Source organism: Girardinichthys multiradiatus, chromosome 5, assembly GCF_021462225.1.
Source record: "Girardinichthys multiradiatus isolate DD_20200921_A chromosome 5, DD_fGirMul_XY1, whole genome shotgun sequence".
NCBI lineage: Eukaryota > Metazoa > Chordata > Actinopteri > Cyprinodontiformes > Goodeidae > Girardinichthys > Girardinichthys multiradiatus.
Genome location: NC_061798.1, coordinates 15,711,203 through 15,733,078, shown reverse-complemented (window position 1 = coordinate 15,733,078; position 21,876 = coordinate 15,711,203). Strand labels below are relative to the sequence as shown.

At 39.8% G+C, this 21,876-nt stretch overlaps 1 protein-coding gene across 4 annotated transcripts; it reads right to left on the bottom strand.

Moving 5' to 3' along the window:
* Window positions 1–70: 70 nt before the first annotated feature.
* On the bottom strand, window positions 71–21,296 carry lcorl (ligand dependent nuclear receptor corepressor-like). Of its 4 annotated transcripts, none has more exons than XM_047364242.1 (8): window positions 21,163–21,296; window positions 20,247–20,312; window positions 18,084–18,172; window positions 17,841–17,967; window positions 15,554–15,775; window positions 15,387–15,456; window positions 1,888–6,791; window positions 71–1,806 (listed from the first exon to the last, which is right to left on the bottom strand). In XM_047364242.1, the coding sequence occupies exons 1-8, from the start codon at window positions 21,254–21,256 to the stop codon at window positions 1,799–1,801; spliced, it is 5,580 nt and encodes a 1,859-aa protein (XP_047220198.1). In that variant the 5' UTR covers window positions 21,257–21,296; the 3' UTR covers window positions 71–1,798. The 4 variants fall into 4 exon arrangements, with proteins under 4 accessions (XP_047220198.1, XP_047220199.1, XP_047220200.1 ...); XM_047364243.1 differs by having other exon boundaries at window positions 15,569–15,775; XM_047364244.1 differs by lacking the exons at window positions 71–1,806; window positions 1,888–6,791 and adding an exon at window positions 7,994–13,235.
* Window positions 21,297–21,876: the final 580 nt, after the last annotated feature.

The following is a 21,876-nucleotide window of genomic DNA, read 5'->3' as shown; positions in this document are numbered from 1 at the left end:
GGATAGTTAAAAATATACACCTCCTTTGCCCATTTGTAAAGTGTATATTCACAATAAATAACACTCAGAATTTACTTGAAAAGACTCTTTATTGATTCATCCAGTTACAGACACCTCTTCGATGCATCTGTAATGCACTGTATAAAAACACTTAAAAAAAAACATACACAACAGAGCACCAGGGTTATTCAGCACAAGACTGAGCCTTACAACCTCCCTTATGATGAAATGGCAACCAGTGACAAATCTATGTAGATGGGTAGTCAGGCATAATACTCACTGCATGGTAGGTTTTGACCTAAAGCCACGATTTGGATCTGTGCTCTCTCACCGACGGCAGGAAAAACAAACTGATCCCGGATTAGGGTTGGGCGATCAATTCTCCGGCCTCATTTATGACCAATAAGCTAAACAGCAGTAGGATTAGTGGAGTCCCACTGGAGGTAGGCGTCTTAAGGAAAAAAATAATAAACACCAGAGAAGCAGTAACATCTCCCATCTGTGCATATACTGTAAATAATGCTTGACGTATAATATGATTTAATGCTATGGTGAAAAAAATAGTTATTTGTCATTTTCCTGCTTCTTGGAGGAAAGTAAAGCAGATACAATTGTATGTTTTAACCCATTACAAGTTGATGTAAGGACATCAGTAACTGAAGGAATATTTGTGTCTTAACGGGTTAAAATCTTGTTGCATGTCAATGGACCGAGGTGAATAACATCCCAGACCATCGGTTTTTGGGTACATCCATTCGTCTGTCAGCAATAAAATAATTTCTAAATAATGATAAATCATCTGGGTTTGTATTGCACTAAAGAGAGTTTCTAAGTTTACAGTAGGACATGGGCGTGGAACACGGGATGTGCAAAACATGGGAGGAGGAGGAGCCTGTGTAGTGGGATTAATAATCTCACATGAAATAGTGCAAGAAGTACATCTAGCAGCAACTAAGTAAATGCTGCAGGTGAAAAAGAGACGCAGATACAGATAACTAGATTAAGACTAACCACAAATGGCAAGATATGACAGAGTTTATGTCCGTTAACAGCTTATTGGGACATGATGCAGAGCATGTAGCCACTACAAGCACACAGATGGAAAAAAAAAAAAGAGACATAGTTTGGTTTTAGCAGGGAAGACCAATTACTAGTTCACTAAACAGGGACATGAATAGAGTGTCAATTGGGTTAAAATGGTGCAAAAACAATTCCTTCAATAAAAGCATATTTTGTGGTCTGCTAAGTTAAAATAAAATAAGGGCTTGGATAAGAAGAAAACAATTTTCAACTTTTTTTTAATCTAACCTTTAGGAAAAAAACAATAAAATTTAGGATTTTGGGAGTGCTAAAATAAGAGCTGTGCTAAATATTAAAGTATATATTGGACAGGTTTTAGAGCAGGAGTGATTTTAAATAGTAAAATTACAAATTGAAAGAGTGGTGTTAACCTTCATATGGAGGGAAATAAGACGACGCCGTGTTGATGCAGTCAAGCTCTGTCTTTCCTTGCAATGTGATATAAACAAGGCTCACTTTATAAATACTAAATTAATTAAAATGCTTTAGAGCAATGAGTTGTTCTAATATACAAGTTTAGAGAAAAGAAGCACATAAATGTCAATGGATAAAAATAGTGCAACATCAAGCTTTTTTTAAGTTAGACTGCTACATAACGGCTGAGTGTAAGACTGAACCATAGTGAGGCGGTCAAGTCCATGTGGTCAGCTCAACGTCCGAAGGCACCAGGATAAAACTGCAGCCTCGTTCCCAGGAACAGGAGCCCCCATTGCTTCATTTAGGTTTCTGCAAGAAAAAAAGATCATTTTTTTTAACCACTCTCAAATGTAACTATCAAGTTTTGAACAAATGAAAAAAGATAGTTACCAAACACAAAGTCGCACCATCTCGGCCCAGTCAGGCCCCTCATTCGCGATTGTCTCAATACTTTTGCTGGTGGCGGTTGTGGTATTTCAGGGAATGTTACCACAGATTGTTTGTGCCTACCCCTCTCCTTCCCTTTAGGCAGTGATTGGGGTGCCAAATCGGACAGTTTTCTTGAGTAAGCACTGTTGTTCAAGCTCCTTTTTCTTCCATTCCTCACAGCTTTAGTAACTCCTTCCAGGTCCGTCTCCTTTCCTTCAAAGAGGTCCGTAGAAGGTGAACCATTATCCAGTGTCACAGTGCACGAGTCCCCCTCCTCCTCAGCTGACTTGTTGTCTGGAGAGTTGATCTTTCTCAGAAACACACGGCACTCCTTAAGCTTCTCAGGACTCCATGCTTTTGAAGAGAGCTTCTGTTCCTTGTGGACATCCACATACTTCATTGTTTGATCGACAGAACAGGTGGGGGAACTTTTCCAAAGAGAGTTAGATAGCTGGTGTTTTGCTGATCTGTGTAATGCTTTGTGATTTGCCATAGCCTTGTTTGAGCTAGCTGTTATTCTCTTGTTTTTCTTTTTACCTTTCCACTTTTGCCACCTCTGCCTTTCTCTCAGAGTAAGGAACCTTCTCCTCACTCTAAACAAAGTGGCCCGAAACTGAGCAGACAAGCTAAATCTCCACCACATGACTCCTCGATTGTGCTTACCCACTGGGAGGCTGGAAACAAACTGTCGATGTATCTGATGAGCCTTTTTCTTCTTTCTCAGACGTAGCTGAGCCTGCTGATGCTGCAGAGGACTTTTTGGCACGGTCTTGGCAAACTTTTTGACGTGTTTGCGGAGTCTCTCTGCCTGAGGACTGTGGCTAACGCTTTTTTTATTGGCAGAACGAGGGAAGTGCATGAGTTCAAAAGGATTACGGGAGCTTGCTTTCTTGACAATTGCAAGAGACTGTGTCTCGGTGGTCTGCATAAACCAGGAGCAGATCTGCTGAATGCTACAGGACCTTGGTTCGTTGGGTGAACAATCAAACAGTGCTCGGACAACAGAGGACTTTTTAGACTTTCTGGTAACTGGACTGCTTCCCTTAGTGTCTAGATTTGAATCATGGACCACTTCTTTGTCTTGTTCATTAGGAGCATCCGCAACCCAGGTTTCAGAGATGACTCTTATTCGTCTGGCAAGCTCCTGGTTCATTGCATTCTCCTCAGCTGATGCTGCCCACCAGCGCACAGTCTTTCTTGGGCTGAAGATTGAATCTAATGAAATCTTAGCAACTTTGTTCAGATCTTGACTGGTGTTTTCTCTCTCTCTTCTACATGGCTGTCTTTTCAGTGGCTGAGTTTCTGCACTCACTTGTTGCTCCTCCTGTCTCCTTTCATTGCACAACAGAGCATGACTGTACTTGTTATACCTAAAGGTAGAGGTAGCAACAGCATGCAGCAGGTGTATTGAGGGTTTCCTCTCTCTTATTGAATGTCGTAATGCTGTAGTCTGATTTGTCAGTTCATATTTATTTCTATTCTTCGTTTCTATCACCTCACCTTGACTATTTTTAATTGGTAACTGACTGCTGCCTATGCAAGGCTCTTTTGCAGACTCTGGTAGGAGCGCTTCCTTAGGAGGCTGTGTTTTAGGTAATATCCGGGTCTCTTTCACTATTTGAATTTGGCGTCGCCGAGGTGATGCAGCTGTAACAGTGACTGAGATTCCAGAGATCTTAATTTTTGCAGGTCTGCCGGGTTTTCTTGAGGGTGCATTTCCATTCTGCCTCTGAGTTTTGATGCTGCTCATTGAATGAGGTGTGGGCTCGTTAGCAGGACTAACAAAATTTAATTCTTCTCGGCATAATTTCATAATACCTGAACTCCTTCTAGAGCAGGCCAATGAAAAGCCCAAGTCACTTTTAAGATTCACTGCTTGGCGAGCATTGTTGAAATTGGTTTGGAGCTGGTCAAAACCCTCAGACACCACTCGTTTGTTTCTTCTCGAACGGCCATACAGGACAGTTATTTTAAGGTTCTTCGTGACGTCTTCAATTGTAGAACATTTTCCATTTAGTGACTGAGACTCTGTTACAACATCTGCGTGCTTCTGTTTTCGTGGTCGGCCAATGGGCCTCTTGACTTTTTGCTCGAGCCGTGGTCCCAGCTTTCTTGGTCGGCCTGGACGTCGTTTTGGAGGAGTGGTTTCACAGAGGGACACCAACTCACGTGGTGATCGCTGGTTCTCACTTTCAGACAAACGTTTGGATGGAGTACCGTCGCCTGATGTTCTTGTGCTGGTTTTAGGTGATGATGTGGCAGACCTAGGCAAAGTTTGACACTTGGGCGACTTGGCTGGTGAGGACGTACGTGAAGTAACGGCTTTTGCTGGTGAAGGACTCGTCTTAGTCGGTGATACTGCATGCTCCTTGCTTTGGCTTTTGTGCTTCTGAGGTGTACCTGACCATGAAGACTCTACACATGGGTCAAACACCTCCTCTGTTTGAAGACTAGAACCAGAACCTGCTGATTTAAGACTATATTTGATTCCTTCCTGGTCCTTTACTGGGGATACAAACATGAGCTTTATTGGACTGACGTACTGAGCTTTGGGGGTAGGTGAGCTGCTAACATTTAATGCGTTTTGAAGCATCCTTAAGGCTTGTAGCCTTCTTGTAGATGAACGGAGCCTCCCATATGAAGGAACATCATTGATATCCATTTTTCTTTCAGAGTCATTCATCTGAGAACTGTCTTTGTCAATGGCCACTGTTTGCTGCAAGACCTGGCATTTACCTTTTGACTGTGTAGACATTAGTTCCGAAGGTTCCGTTGGTTTTGGTTCAAAGGTAAGGTTCCCTTTATGTTCTAGTGGGTAAAAAGGGGGTTTATTTTCTAATTTAGCCTGGGTGCCATCAGTTTCTACAGATAAGGCGTGAAAAATAGGAGCCGGCCATGTGATGTAGGAAGATAACCGCTGTGGAGGGACGATATTCCTCACAGACTTTCTCACTCCCCTGGACTGATGTGACTTACATTTCTGCTCCTCATTCACAGGACTATGAGCACCTTTATCTGGTGAGCTGTCTGTATCAAAATTTTGAACTGATGTGGCTTCTTCAGGGCTCCACCCACAGCCTTCAGTACAGAGACTGGGGCTCTTTGTAACAGAACTGGGAGACATTGATACAGGCTGTGTTTGCACATGGTCGTCCTTTAGGACTTGTTTTTCACATGTGTTCTGCATCTCAGAAGCATGTTTAATATTAGAAATGGGAAGCTCACCTGTGCCAAAACATAGACCCCCTGCTCTCTCTTCTTTTACAGTCTGTAGTTCATCTGTTACCATCATTGCCTTTATTTCTGCCTTAGCTTTGTCCCTGTCACTTTCAGCAGATATTGTGCACTGTGTTCCCTCATTAATCCCATGATTCTTTACAAGTTCTACTGTTGCTTCTGACTTTCTATTACTAGCCTCTTTAAATAGATCTGGGTCTGATGAAGTGACAGATGTAGGTACAGGCATGTTTTCTTTTTTCAGTCTTACTTTCTTTGCTTGTGTCCCCTTTCTCCGATTGTACGATGGATCAAGCATGGCAAAATTCCTTTTTATTGCTAAGGTATTCCTCCTGGCGCAAGCATCGTTAGCAGGTGTTGCAATAGCGACCTGAATTTCCTGCCGCCGCCGGGAACGGGTGTTAGGTGACTTCGGCTCTTTGTTGTGATGGCGGTTGAACAGCTCACTAAGATTGTAGTCACTAGCACTGCCTGTGTGGAGCACCGTGGTGATGATTTCAGTCAAATGGGCATCAGCATGGAATGGCTGACTAGTTGAGGGAAACTGGGATTCTTCCTCAGAAACGTAAACAGCTGTGGAGACCAGAGTGGGGTCTTTGTCAAGTGATGTGATGGTCTCCAGTTTACGAGTAAAGCGGTTCACAACATCCTGCAGCGAACTTCCCTCTGGGTTCTGTTCAGCCTGATTATGCCCTACACTCTTACACTGCGGCTCAGTGTCTGTGGCTGCATCCACACTTGCTGTAATGTGGCAAGCACTGCCCTGACTGTTTTTAACTATCAGGTCAGCTTCCTCCCCCTGTGTGTGGTAGGAAAGCGATGGTGGCTTTTCATTCATTTTCTTACTGATATCTTGGGGAATAGGAGAAAGACGAGGAGGAGAAGGACTCCGGTCTCTATTCAGGACAGTACAAGGGCTATCCCTATCTCCAAAACCTCTTTCTGCTCTGGTTCTGATGGTGGTCAGACAGATATGGGTTGGATAACAGGAACAGGAGAGGGACTGGTGTTGCTTATGACATACAGATGAGCATAATCTAGAGGAGGAAGTACACAGTAAGGACTCTGATAACAGTGGAGACAAGGCATTTGACCTCAGTATGTTTGTACAGTCTGCTGCATGGCTCTGGCAGGAATTGCAGTGTACCTTCTTAGAGCATAGAGCTGGGCAGATTTGCCCCCTGCACCTCTGCCCACAGCAATAGCCTGAGCCCTGCTGACTTTCACTGTTACAGTCTTTGTAAGGGTGGTGATGGAGGCTGCAGCTAGATTCAGAGTCCCCCAGATGGTATGGGGCACTGCAATAACTTTGATGATCACAGTCACCTGAAGGCCAATATAACTTGTGGTTATGGGCTTTACATTCTTTTAAAGGGACTGAATGGGGTTCTATATCAACTTGTGGGTTTACACAATGACAGCGGTGAGACTCAGTCTGACCAATCGGTTTGTGATTCTGGAATGAAAGCAATTTTTCCTGATGAGCTAATTTAAGGATTTGGTAGAGTAAGGACCGGTGTTCTCGGCAGAGAGAACGTAGAACGGCATTCAAAGCAGAACGCTGGTGAAACTTAGTCCCTCGCTGTCCCACAACTCGCCCTTCTTCTGTAACAGATGGCAGCCAGGAACTAAAGATAGAAATGCAAAACCTAAATTTAGAGTGATATACCAACACAATCAGGTTTGTTTAAACACAAGACAACAAACACACTTTTACACAGAATTTCAGCACATGCGTCACTTTGGCAGTCAATTTGACTTCCCTGTGTTATGATTAGTATTGAATTGGAATGTATCTGAATTTGAATCTGTCCTTATGATGTTACTGAGCTGAATATATATATATATAAATGCTATGTGTAGGGTGGTATCATGGGACCGTCCTAGGACATAATGTCCCCTTTTGAAAGGAAAATTGACCCTACAATAATAATAAACGGGGTACATGCAACTTCTTGGTATTTGGTGGAATAAAAGGATAAAAACAGATTCAGCTTCAAAACAACCTTTGCAAGAGGACAAAGCTATATAAAAACCTTACTGGATTTTCAGGTAATATTTTTTTTTAATTTTCTTAAAGTGTTCTAAATAATAGCAGTATTAGTATGTAGTTATTAAATTACACATTTCATTTATAGGGAGCTTAAGCTATACCAGGGAAAATTACTTGTAGTGTGCAGCACAAAGGGAATCAAATTCATTAGATTCTGGTGCGTTGGAGAAGGGATGCATCGAAAAGGTGCAAGATAGAAGCTCTACAAGACTGTACTTTGACTCTCTAAGCTAACTCTAACTTATGGTAGCCACGGAAACGCTGTGATCAGCATCAGTGCTTCTGCCTCAACTTCCAATTTAAAATAAGCTTGTATATTATCATAAAAATTGTAATGGGGCAATTTGAACTTTTTAACATTTATTCTCCTGTATATAATTTAGGGTATGTACACTGTGTACAAACACGTTTGGAAAACAAATGTGTAGGAGGTTGATAAAGGGAAACTATTAATATTTTTCTTTCTACGTTAAACAGTATTAGACTTCTTCATTAGACACCTTAAGAGTGTGAAACCAAAGATAAATTCTTCGCTTTTGTGCACAAACCAGGCTGAAAAAAGTTGATTATTCTGTTGATCAGGTAACAAAGTACAACAGAAAAACAGATTATAAAAAACAGTTATGACAGATCCCCCACCCCCCGCAAGTGCCATTTAATCCTGCTGTTTTATCACGCCACAGAGGCAGTTCCTTAAAAACAATAAAAACAGCTGTCTTTGTCAAAATATAAATGCTGCAAACATTTTTATAATTAAAGTCAGTAGAAGTTAGTGAATAATTTGGAGAACTGTTTTATTGATCAGCTGCTGACGTTCTGCTGAAAGCAGGAGGAACGATTGTAGAAACGCTCAAAGGCATTTTTACGTTGTATGGCAACAATATGTTTGTATTAACACTTCTGCCAATAAAGTAACAGTTCAAAACCATCGCCTATTGTTCAAAACAGCCAACAGTTACAGATGTTTTCCAGTAAAATCAAATATTTAGCAACATTAAAACTTAAATAGCATGTTAGAGAATACATTTTTTTTGTCCACACCTGATATTCAAGTACTTTCTGGGTCAAGACCTCGTCAAGGATAAATTTGGCTAAATATAAAATTACATTCTTTAGTGTTTGTGTTGAGTTATAACGATCAAGTTAATCTTCAGATGTTACTTAAATTACTTCATAGGAACATAAGCAGTGAAACAGAACAGTCAGGAAATTCAGCCATCTCTGGACTGAAATTATTATAAGCAGCTCAAAGCATACATGCACTTGTAGCATTACACGTCACATTCGATCAAAGTGCCCCGTCATAAATTAAAAACAAGCAAATAAAAAAAATTAAAAAAATTCACAGTTTTGCATCGCAATTAATAAATAACTATGCATATCACCACAAAACAGGGTTTTACAAGAAAATATAATAAATTATAGTGCAACAGACGATTAATGTATAAATATCAAATTAATGTTAAGTTGCTTTAATGATCTACAAACAGTTCAAACCAAAACACCCTTCGCCCTTCAAGCCCTGGTGTCGATACACAACCTTTCCAATAAAATGTTATTATGTCCCTATTTGTCTGTGGAAATTTGGCCCTGGTTCTAATTTGACCTTTTCACACATGCCCCGTTTCTTCAATCTAAAGGCTTCTTTAAAACCGACACTGTAGGTGACCCACGTGGTACCTTTCAACAACCTTCACCTGACTGCCGGAGATCTGGTAAAATACATATGAGTTTCACCACAGAGCAGCAGCGAGAAGCATTAGCTTCACCAATGAGTAGAAACACAATAGTGGGTTATTTGGGTTCTGGTTGGCTAATTAAAGGAATCTTTACATATCACTTGAATAAATAAATAAATGTAACTTTCCATTTTTCCTCTTCAATCTGGAATAATTAACTACATCTCCCATGTTCCTGTGTGTGTGCGGCAAATGAATAAGAAAACTTTAAATAAAGGCTTTCTGAAAATATAGAAATCAACCAGTTGGTTTAACACAGTGTAGCGTGCTTTTAACTAGATATTCGCTGTCAGTCAAAACTACAAGCTATGGAAAAAAGTTAACTTAGGAATAACTTAGACAGTGGTGTGAGGTTGCAGCTCTGTATCTGAACAACCGTGACCTCAGGTTAAGTCTAAAACTTTGAATGAAAATGCTTTACTGAGGTTAAAAATGCGTTGCTGCTTTAAAAGCACCGGAAATGCTTCATTAACCATCATTTGTAACCTTGCAATAAGTAACATTTTTAGCAGCTTTCATGTTTTACACAAGGATTTTACACAGACATGAACTAATGTGGTGACATGACGTGAAAAAAACTCACTCCAAGAAGACCTCAACACTACAAAATCACTGCGTGTTTTCGCCTACCTGGATGACAAATAGCAACATTACTACCAGAGAAAGGGGAAAAGAACCCCTCCCACTCTACCTGCACAGAGGAAACTATAAGATTTACTCAGAGATAAGCTGTCTAACCATCTGACATGGACTTCCACCTCCATAAGTCTGGTAAAGAAGGCTCTTCTTCATTTTACCTGGCTTAAAGCTAAGGAAAATGTTTCTGATTAATCGCTAGATATATGGATATTCTGTTGGAATAAGCCCATTGTATTTTCACTCAAGGTTACCATACTGTGAATATCTAATACCAGCGCATGCCTGGTGTACTATTATGTAGCCCGTGACACAGGAACAATGTACCTGCAAGAACAGAGATATGCTGGGCGTTTTTCATTACTACCACAGTATTGGTGGTAGTAATAAGCAAATAAAGCTGTAAAAACAATGACAAAACTTTACTTTCATAGAGCAAAAGAAAATGAGAGTGGGGGATTATTTAAGGGACATGGCAAATATCCTATTTTTCCATTAAATGGCTTTCTATATTTTCAGGAATTAAAGTTTTGGAAATGACTGTACACTCAGGTGTTGCTGAGAAACAAACAGCTCATAACCATTTCTAAACAAATATGAGCTCTGTCACAAACAGATCAGGTCTTCTCAGAACAAAAACTGGATGCATAAAATTCAGAGGTATATGTGATGAGGTTTAAATGGTGTAAGAGCACAAGGAACAGATGGGCTGGCATAGCAGCAAAATAAATCGCAGCAGCGTCCTGTGGCTAACCCTGAAATGCTGCTTTGGTAATAGCACTATTAATGAAAATTGGCCCATCTGAGAGGCAGAAATGAGAGTAGACGCAGCATCTAAAATTGTCAGAAACAAAACGAAGCAGCAGCTTGTAAGCCTTGCATTAAATAGTTATGGTCACAAAGACAACTTTCCACAAAAAAAAAAAACTCCTTTAACTACTGTAGTCTCCAATAACCAACAAATATCTATCAACAACGAGCCCTGTACATGCAACAAACACAGATCTGTCTTTTAGGTTCATCATGCACTTCTCTGCATCTTTGAATCTGAAGTTTATACGAGTGTTTAACAAAGCTACGCGTCTGTGTGTGAGGAGAACAGTCGAGTAAAGTTAAGCAGCCGTCATGTATGAGGTTAGCAGTAATACAGCTACTTTAGGAGAGTTAGGTAAATATTCAACAAGAAAATAACATCTTTACAAGCAGTACATGTACAAAGAACAAACATGTCCCCAAGCTTCTCAGTGCACACTGTACAACATGCAGCACAGTTGCATTTCAACACTCCATAAAATGTTCAGACCAGCCTGCACAAAACAAAAGACGAACTATGCACGCAAGGTGGCTTTAAGCTAATCTCTTCAACATGAAACAAACTCTTTAAGCAGGTCATACTGTACAATCTCCCTGGTAAAAAAGGGTGTTTGACGATGTTAACAATAGTTGTAATGGCTCCAAGTCACTTGAGAAGCTCAGGTAAAACCTAGAGAGATAAAAAGCTTAAAATGACAATCATCGATACTCCACTATTATGGAGTTTCAAGAACTGATATAAACCTGAATAGCCTAATGATCTAACAGGCAGGAAAACAATGAGAGTCACACTTTATTTCAGAGATCCAAGAGGATCAAAGCTGTGTTTTTCATAACCGATCCTCAACAGAGTTTACGGCAACAATTAGGGCCTGGTTTTCCCCAAAGAAGGGATTTATTTTAGAAAACAAAATAAATAAAAACACGAAATCTCAAAAATGTGCAGCAACTCATACACCATTAAACAATTTCAAATAATTTTCAGCTATGCAGATAAATATTCATAAGAATACCTAACCTTCTAGTATAACTTAATGGATATTATTCTCTGAAGACGGTCCATTATTTATTTTCGGTTATTCTGGTTCTGATCCCCAATAGCACCGGTCAACTGATGACATTTGACAGATTCTGACCCCTGATTCAACCGAAGTAAAGGTAACTTGGGATCAAGCTAGCAACCAAGCAGTAATATTTTGAGTCACATAAGATATATTCCTTACAGTAGACTGAGCAGATTAAAGTGAATTGTTTTAAGCCATTAGTTCTTTAACTGGGTACAAAATCTCGCTGCAGAAAGGTCCATTTCATGCAAGTTTGAAATGGCGCTGTAGGTGAAAATGATCAGCAGCCAATTTAAAAGACTTAAACTGAAAATGTGAAGCATGTTATCAAGTTGGCATAGCAGCTTTCAATGAACTGAAATTTGTGAAAAGAAAAATGAATTCACATTCTCTAAGATCATATACTGTAACTTCAGTGGCTTCGAGGACTTTATGTTTAGTAGCCCATGTACACTGAAGATACGCAAAGCACCAAAGCTATCTGAAAAATACTGACGTTTTTAAATGCCTGGTTAAAAACAGCCAAGGACCATGTCTGAAAAATACAGCCTCGAGTATGACTATCACATCACAGACACACAAAAGACCTGAATATTAATGTCCGTGTAGTTCATCAAGGCAAGAGTTGAATTTCTGCAAGTCTCCAGAGAACATCTATCTTGTAAGAGTTTTGTTCAAGTGTTGAGGACTTTGAGGCGTTCTGTGATCTAAAAACTCTTCGCATCGGCAGCTGAGGCAAGACTTCCTGAGTTACTGGAACTGGTCTTGGTATCAGATCCAGACAAGTTAGAACTAGATGAACAAAAGGTAGTAGATTTCTTTTTGGGAGGGTTCTTCAGAGTTCCAGTGCGTTCTTTAACTTTGTATTCCAGTGTGCTGTGCGGCACTCCATAAACTCCTTGAGCCTTGGAGACACTCATGCGGCCAGCCATCACCATGGTGATGGCTTCCTCCATCAGCTCATGGTCGTACTGGCGATATCTTCCACGTTTCTTCCTGGGTTGTTTGTCTTTATCCCGGCAACCGTCATCCGTTTCATCCAGTGAGGATCTGCGGGTTCCCAGACGATGAGGTAAATGGCTGGCACTGTCGGAACAGCCTTGTGCCAACAAAGAGGATCTGAGCTTGAGGAAAGATAAAGGTCTGGCAGATGCCGAAGACAAACTGGCAGTACTCTCTTTTAGTGAGGTACGTTGATGGAGATTTTCAGCCCTGCTGCAGTTCTCCGCTGATACCGACCTATTGTGATCAGACACAGAACGAACCTGAGGAATCCGTAGGGTTGTGGGTGATCCCAAACTGGGAGATGGACTAGTTGATCGCTGGAGAGGATTCCTGAGCTGGGAAAAATAGTGAGGGAGGGTCTTTTGTTGGCCACTTGGCTGAAAGAAAGCGAGAGTAGACGAAGGGAAAGTAAAATCTGCATTCTCCTCTGCCCCTCCCCCAATTTCTGCTTGTTCTGCCCAAGCTGCCACCTTCTGCAGGACGAGGCGGGCTTCACCGCCCAAAGTCGAGGACATTGCATTGTGTGGGGTTGTCTCATCATTACAGTTCCTGCCACCTTGTTTTAACTGATGCAGCACACCCAGCTTCCCGTCAGTCCTGCTGTCCAAACCTTGTCGCAAGGTTTGTAGAGGTATCCCATAGAGCAAGGCAGCCCGTTGCTCCTGCAGCCTCCCTGAGCAGATATCCTTCAAAGCCTTGGACAGCAACCCTTCAGACAGCTCCCAGGTCCTCTCAATGTACTCGTTCAGCTTGTGCTGCCTCCTAGGGATGGGAGGACCAAACAGCAGGGTCAGGATGGAGATGATGAAGGGGTTTGTCTTAGGGGACAGGGTGGGGTGAAGACTCAGGGGTCCACTCCTTTATGCCTTGTGTTGGTAACATCACTGCGACTGTTTCATGTCTGTATGTTCTCAGTCTGTTTCACACACTGCTGCATGTCAGTCTCACACACACACACACACACACACACACACACATACTCTGTGTGTGTAGCAAAGCCTCTTCACGTCCAGGTGGGACAGTCTGTGAATGGCATACGACCCCTGTAGCTTTGAGATATCCAGGGACTTTTACATGTTGGTTGTAAATGGTTCAGTAAAAAACAGAAAGTAAATTCGTAGTGAAGTACTGCAATGATGTCCTTATTGTCTCATTGTACAATCCTGGGCAGTTGGGTAATGGTGAAGCCTTTACTGTGACGTTACCGCTCAAGAGATAAAAGAGTCAACCCCAGGGAACAAAAGCATCAAATACAATCAAGCTTTTACATTGATATGAAGTATATTGCACAAGTAGTTATACCCTTTAAACGTTTGCACATTTTTGTGTGATTACAACCCCAAAAGTTCACCGTATTTTATTGCAATTTATTGTGACACACCATCAAGTACATAATTTAAGAACAAAAGGTTTTTCGATTTCTTTGCTAAAACAAAATATGAAACTGTGACAGGTTTTTCTATATGGCAGTCGATACTTTGTACAACCACCTTTCACTGAAATTACAGCTACAATTTTTTTGGAGTATGTCCTACCAACTTTCTACATCTGAAGACCTAAATAGCTCAAGCTCATTCAGATGTGATGGTGAGTGTCTGTTGACATAAATTGTCATGTCTTGGCAAAAAATCTCAATTGGATTTAGTTCTGGACTTTGAATTGACCACTTTACTACGTAAACGAGCTTTGTTCTAAACCATTTCATTGTAGCACGGGCTGCATGTTTAGAGAACTCTGGCCCAGTCTCAATTCTTTTGCGGTCTGCAATGGTTTTCTTCAGGACTGATTAGAGGAGAGCAACTCCTTCCACATGTTTGATGTGTCCCCTATATGACTCATGGCAAACTACAAACAGGACATCTTGCAGCTTTTTTTTTCAACAAATACTTTTTCTGGCACTGATCCATGCAAGCCAGATTTGTGGAGTTCATGATTTAATCTTGTCAGCAGATTTCCCCACCTGAGCAGCAAATCTCTGCGGCTCTACCAAAGTTGCCTTTTTCCTGCTTCTCTGATGGATGGTGTGTGCCAGTTTATGTCGACGGCCATGTTTTGACAGGTATGTCTCTGTTTTCAAATGATAGGCTGAACAAAATTGGATGTGAGATGTTTTCGAAGCTTGGAAAAATGTGTCATAACCTAGCTTAAAGCTTCGGCTTTATCCCGGACCTGTTTCGAGTGTTTCTTAGTCTTTATGATGCCGTTTGTTCACTAATGTTCACTAACCTCTTAGGACTTCACAGATCAGCTGTATTTATAATGAGATTAGATTAAACACAGGTGTACTATTTATTAATTAGGCACCATCTGAAGGTAACTTCAGAAACCCATTTAGGGGTGTGATATTTGAGGAGGCTAAACACAAATGCACGCCACACCATTTTTATTACCATGTTACCAGTTCTAGTCGTTAGCTCAAATTTTTGACAACCATGTATCCTTTATTCTTCCTCTTTAGATTATGCACTACTCCATGTTGATCTATCACATAAATTCACACTAAAATACATTAAATCTTGTGGTTGTAACGTAACACAAATATGAAAAGGTTTAAGGGATGCGAATACGTGATTTTTAGACAATTTATGATTACAAACCCCACTACAACAATAGAAGTGCATCATTCGGACTGAAGAGATGTCCATTGGATGATCTACAAGAAGAAGCTGATGCAAAACTGAAAGTAAGCCAATAGTATTTAGGTTAAATCACCTATCTTTGTCCTGCTCTTGACTTGAGAATAAAAAGATCAGCTGGACCTATTTGGTTTTATACTCACATGTAATATTTTATTCCCAGGCATTATATAATAAAATACTTACATGAAGTTCATTTTTCTTCCTCATAACTTTATCTAATTTGGAAATCACAAAATTTTAAACCAAATAAATCCAAGTAAAACAAAACTCTTACCCTGAGGCGTTGTGAATGGATGATGTTGCAGAGCTTGCAGAGTTCCGGTTTGAGAGATCTAACACGCCATCTTTTAAAAGACAAAGGTATTTTTAGAACTTTAGATTCGAATGTAATCAAGTTCCTTTTTATTCCGAGTACTTTTGAGATTCAACAGTTTTTCACACCTGTCTCAGACTCACTCTGTCTCTCCTCAAATGTTCGGTTCACTGTGAGATCCAGAGGAGCATCTGATGTTTCTGACAACGGAGATGAGGGTCTTGTGACACCATTTGTCGTGGTAAGGAGCAGGCACTTGGACGCATACTCCACAGCAAACTGATGTATCATCTTCTTCATCAGCTCCTGAGCAACCAAAGGTATTTTGGGATCACAATCCAGGGTCGCATCTGAAACGCAGAGAGGTGAGATGGAAACACAGTTAAAATGAACTAACTTCAAGATCAGAATTTGATTATTTTTATGACGGGATAAAGAAGTGCCACAAAGGTCGCTTTAAGGTCATTAAAACACAGGAATTTGTCTATCAGCATATCTCAGTACATTATTATTCATTAACCATTAACAACTGTTGGAAAAATCAACAAAGAAAGAACACTACTTTTGAAGAGGTAATGTAAATGCAATGAGAGTTAAAAAGATTCTCTCATTTTATACGCCATCTACATGTGCCTTTTTCATAAAAAAGGCACATGTAGTACCTCCAATCACTTATTTGTTAAAGTACTGCTCTTCAAGTTGTCTACTGGACACATACTGTACACTCCAGAAATAAACACACAGCCTCTCCCTTGGTAGATCCAATGTACATGACCATTAACTTCATTCGCAATCTATGAGTTACCTTTGGCATCAGCATAAAACTAACTCAAAATTGACCTTTTCCCGAGTTTCTGATGAAGACTAGGTGTAGCATTAATAGGCGCTGTGGTTTTAAAGAGGCAAAGATTTACTACTTTCACAGCAACTTGCAGAAGCTGTGGGACACAAAGTAACATCATTTTTCACTTTTGGTGGGGCCAGAGATCTGTAGATAAAATAGCTATGCTGACTTCACTCCAAATGTCAAACATTAAACAATTAAGACTGCTGGAACAGCAGCACCTGTCAACTGCATTTTAAACCTATAAAACAAATCATGCAAGTGTGATTTCACATAACATCGTAGATGAGAAAAAAAAAAAAAAAAAAACATGATTCACACACAGACACCCATTTATATAAACTCCCTCCTGTACACAGCACCACTCGCATGTTGGGGGTCCTTGGCACAACAAAAGAGCCTGAGCCAAACAGTTACAAACACCCAGCATCTCATCCCTGGACAGAGATTAAAAAAAAAAATGTCAAGGTGGATCTTGGGAGGAGAGGGGCTGGGTTGCTGTAGCTTTTCAGCCAGCGCCAAAAGGTGGGATTCAGAGCTGTGTTTGATTTGTCTTGGAAGTGAGAACTCAGATCTGGGAGCGACATCACTGCTGAGTCGAGCCCGATCCAATTGCAAGTCAACAAACCAGGGGGCTTTGCTGACTGTTTTGGTGCTAACTACTTTTATAAATAACAGCCAATAATGTATTTATTTCCATTTTATGCAATCAAAAACAAAAGAACAATGACACAAATAGAGGATTTACATTACCATGCGTGTTGCTGATTTAACGAGACACAAAACCTCAGAAATGAGGACTAATTGTGTGTGTGGCAGCAATGTTTGATATTAAACTCAGGGCTGCCTGGAAACCCTCGACTTTCCAAGTCAGAATTTCAACTTCAGGAGACATTCCTGTGGCATTTCTGACCAGGAACTCGGAAAATTTAAGTTAAACATAAAAGGTATTTAGGGACAGTTTCTGAACTGTTGCTTGTATTGATTAAATGCTGTCTCGCACCAATTTATTAGGCAGAACGTGAATACAAATTTTGATTTGTGAGACAAAAATAAAGGTGTCACTTTGTACTTACTGAACTCATCTATATGTGTATGTATGGGTTTTCAACATGTATTTTTATTAACTGGCCTTTATCTAGGCCACATGTTTAAATAATTTCTTGCATGTTTTGTGTGACATTTGGAAATCGAATGGCTTTTCAGATCATTTCTGATGTTTGCAATTCCATTTTGATAGATGTTATTCTGAACAGTTTACAATTATAAAACAATTGTTTTACAAGAATGAGACATGTAGGTATCAATTTCAAATTATACATCTAAAGAATCAGCCAAAAGACAAAAGACGACTGGAAGAAACAAGTTAATGCTTTTCTGGGAACAAATGCAACTCGCCACCATTCTCAATTATTTATGCCCAATTCAGAGTCCCCAACCTTACTGTCCCCTCACAATTTACTGGTAAGATTTAGCATACACCCAAAAAAAGATCCGTAGACGTTCTTTGTTCATACTACAGCTAGATGTTTAAGCAAAAATACAAGAAGCACAATCAATAGTAGACTGACCTTTCTGGTGAAACACCGCGTGAAGGAACTTGTGTGCTGATTGGCTGCTCTCAGAGATGGTTGAGGTTTGACAAGGAGAGTAATCAGAAGGGGAGGACAGAGGTGACACGGCTGCAGGTACTTGGTCCTATATGGAGAAAATATAATCAGGTATCTTATTGTTTCTTCATTCAGATCTTATGCTGTATCGTGTCTAGAGCAGAGAACGTGGATTTAACAATCGTAAGGATCAACAATCCTTACATTGAGTTTGTCTAGTGGCAGGTTACAGAACGAACACTGTGAGAGGCTTCCTTCTGCTGACCAGTCATCCACCTCATCAGGTTCACAGTCTGTAAAACATTCGTCAGAATTTCCTCAAATACAGCTTTACCCACTTTGAATGACACAGGACAGGTCTATTTTTTTGCATCACGTTTGCAGCCCTTACTGCCCCCTAGTAAAGCTTCCCTTAAACCGCTTTCAAAATTCACTGCTGTCCTAATTCAAAAATACAGGCTGTTTAGTTGCTAATGTGGTGAAATAATGCTATAATTATTGTTATTGAAAAAGATGAAATAAAACCAACTCAGTGACAAAAGAACAGGTTGGTGTGGGATGACAGAAACAAACAAGATAAGGTATTTTACTCTCGGTTCGGATGTAGATCCCCAGTTAGATACCTCAAAACCCTGATCCCTGCAACCACTTAGATAAATTACTTCCATTTCCAGTTTCCATCTCATGGAAATGATTTCTTGTCCAACAGTAACTCTGACGAAGGTGGATGTTGCTTATTTCACAGATTAAGAAGTCACTGTTTTTCCTGAATTAATTGGTAAATGGAACTAATTTAACTTCAATCTATAGCATCAATGTGTTTTTGTAGCAGAAACATGTTGGCTTAAACTCAAAAATGTCAATGTTCCACAAAGTACCAGATTTCAAAACATAATTTTTTTCTACACTTGTTTATTCCAGCTCACTGCATTTAAGAAAGGTGTAAAAAAAAAAAAAATCTAAATACCCAATACATGTTATATCAATTAAGAATAATATTAAATCTCATTTAACCCCTCATTCTTAGTCCCCAGCCTTATAGAAGCGGTAGTTTGTCTTTTATTTTTGTGGGTGGAAACGAAGGGGTAGGAGCTGCACTTGAAAGTTTTTATCGGCACGATAACCACCGACGTCAAATTTGAAATGCTGATATACTTAATAAGATATCGCTGTTACTCATCATTAATAAAATATAAATATAACACAGATAAGACGTTCCTTTATTTAAAACATGGTCCTGTCAACACAAAGATTAAAATTTGTAGATGGTGCACACCAATGTTTTTGTTTTGTTTTTCACAATAAGCATAAAAGGGAGAAAAAAAAGTTGTGTCGCACTGCTATTGAAAATATATTATCCCAAAATAAACAAAAACGTGGTGTCATGTATGTGTTTTGATGCATTATCCTAGTTTAAAATATATCCATTTGTACATGATACATTTTGACATATTATTAATATAATTACAGTCATCATGAGTATACTTCAAGTAAGCTTGAGGATCAACAAATTTATTAAATTCTGCTATTTCAGAACAACTGTATACATGTTAGTATATGGATAATACATTGTCAGTTTTAATTAGAGTTAAATACATTAAAGTATACATTTTATTCAATAGTGAACATTTGGCATTATATTTTTATGTTCCTTAATAAATATCTAAAAATAATCTCTGCTGACATCTGCCGGGGGTCAAGATACATACAGGTTTCCTGTTACATGTATTTTTTTTGGCGAACAACAGCAAAAACTGAATATGTAACAGTTTTAAGATGGAGGGTTCTGTTTCTCTGTAGAATATTTTAACCACTACCTGAAATAAAGTGCTCAGGGATAGGGAAGGGGAAGTGTTAGGGCTACGGAAAACTATAGGAAATTGAATTCAGCCTAAATGTTGACTGAAAGTCTTTATACAAAATAATACCCCAGTGACAACGACCTACATGACGTAACATGTGATAAAAGTTACATTTAGCCAAATTATGCCAATGTGATAAGTGCAGTGATGTTGACATTCAAACTTGGCGTGAGGTCCTGCTCTTTTCATGCTGTTTAATTGTCAGGATTGCATCTGTGCTTTGAATACACGAACATGTGAACAGATCAGGCGGTAGACATGTCAACTAGTTAATCACTGAGTCAGAGAATGTTTAAAACCTGAGTGAACCCCCCACCCACAAAAAAAACAACAACAACTGGCACCCAAAAATAGTTATGCATAGTAATATATTTTTAAGTCAAGTTTCAAATGACAAAAGGAATCTGTGTAATCCAAGGTATATAGAGACAGACACACTCATCAGTTTGGCATGATTAAAATGCAACGGTCAAAACGTTTGAAATGTACAGGATCAATAACCCACCCACAAATAAATTAAGGTCTCTCAGCAGTATTGGGCCATAGATTCCCTCCAGAATACTTTCAAGCCCTGCAAGACAAAATCAACAATCTGTCACATATATAAACATATAATGACAAAGTTTGAAGCGTTCCTAATCTCTGTTATTCGTTGACGTAAATCCATAGCAGGCCGACGGGAAAAGCTATAACTGTGCTGACACGGCATGTTCTGAACTTCAGGGTAACACTAGGTAGTTTCAAAGGTTATTAAGACCCTTATATTAACAATGCACAGACTCGTGAACAAACGTACCAGTGATAGACATTAGGTTAGATCTATTTTTTCCTGTCAGAGAATAAACCTGATCCAACGCTGATGCAGACTAAGCTAGCATAATCTTGATACAACCGGGTTTCTGGGGCAATATTACAAAAAGTGTTCAACGTGGCGCTACATTTATAAAAGTCGTTAACTTGAGGCAGCTAAAAGGTTTTATCACTCCTGTGTACCATTAGCTGTCTCTGCGCATCAACAAAACCCCTCCCCCCGAATGTTAGCTAAAACCTAAACCTAGCATCGCATTAGCATAGCCGATTTATATGAATGTGCCAGTAAACAAATGCAGTAAACGTCATAACTACATTATACAAATGATATCATACGACGCCTGAAAGTATGTGTGAAGCCTTTTAGGTTACACAGAAACGCCTAAAAAAGCAAACACCGGCTAACAGCTAGCTGGCAAAGCTTGGACAAAGGAAGGCAACACGTACGAAGCTAGTCGCTACAGTTAACCTCCTACAATACTGACGGCGACCAGCTAGCTTACTAGTTAGCAAGGCAGCTTAGGTCGGAGAAGCATTCTCTGTTATCGGCTAAACTTTGTCAAGTCAATTGAGTTGTTTTTAAAAAACCGAAGCATTGTACGATTTCATACCAACATAGTGTATCAATCTATGTCGCCAAGAATCAAGTTCCCGCCGAAACCCTTTCCTTTCTGCCATGCATTTGGTGCACTGCACGGCCGCCATTCTCGATCCCTACCCCCCTCTCTGCTGAGCCACGGGACGAGGCTGGCGCACAATGTGTGTGTGCCAACAACTCAGCACTAGGGGGAGCTGTTCTCCACTGACTTAGGCTCAGCTGACAGCCTTTAGGAAGGTCTTGACTGCACAACTCCTTCAAACGTGTTACACATCTTTTCATGTTGCAACTAAAAGCTTTACTGTATAATCATGACATGGGATTATGTGTGATAGATCAACACAATGTAGCACATAGATATGCAGTGAAAGGAAATGGTTGCATGATTATAATTGTTTTTTTTTTTACAAATAAAAATCTCAGTTTAGTTACAAATGTTCCGTAGAAAAGGAAAATTAACACTACACATCATCCTGGACTCATAATCGCCACATTGAAACACAGTGGTGGCATGCTATGGGTCTGCTTCTCTTCAGTAAGGACAGGGATGCTGCTCAGAATTGATGGGAAGATGGATGGAGTTAAATACTACACCGCTGGGAGAAAAAAAACAACGTTAGATGTTTATTATAAAAAATATTTATATGTTAAAATGACCAAGTCAAAGTCCAGACCCAAATTCAAATTGAGAATGTGACAAATGTGACAAATCCTGAAAATTAATGTT

Coding starts and splice junctions, on each gene's coding strand:
- lcorl (XM_047364242.1), bottom strand. CDS start 21,256: ATGGCGGCCGTGCAGTGCACCAAATGCATGGCAGAAAGGAAAGGGTTT. Junction 15,457..15,553: donor ACAGAGTGAGTCTGAGACAG/GTGTGAAAAACT, acceptor GTCTTTTAAAAG/ATGGCGTGTTAGATCTCTCA. Junction 6,792..15,386: donor TCCATTCACAACGCCTCAGG/GTAAGAGTTTTG, acceptor TTCTATCTTTAG/TTCCTGGCTGCCATCTGTTA.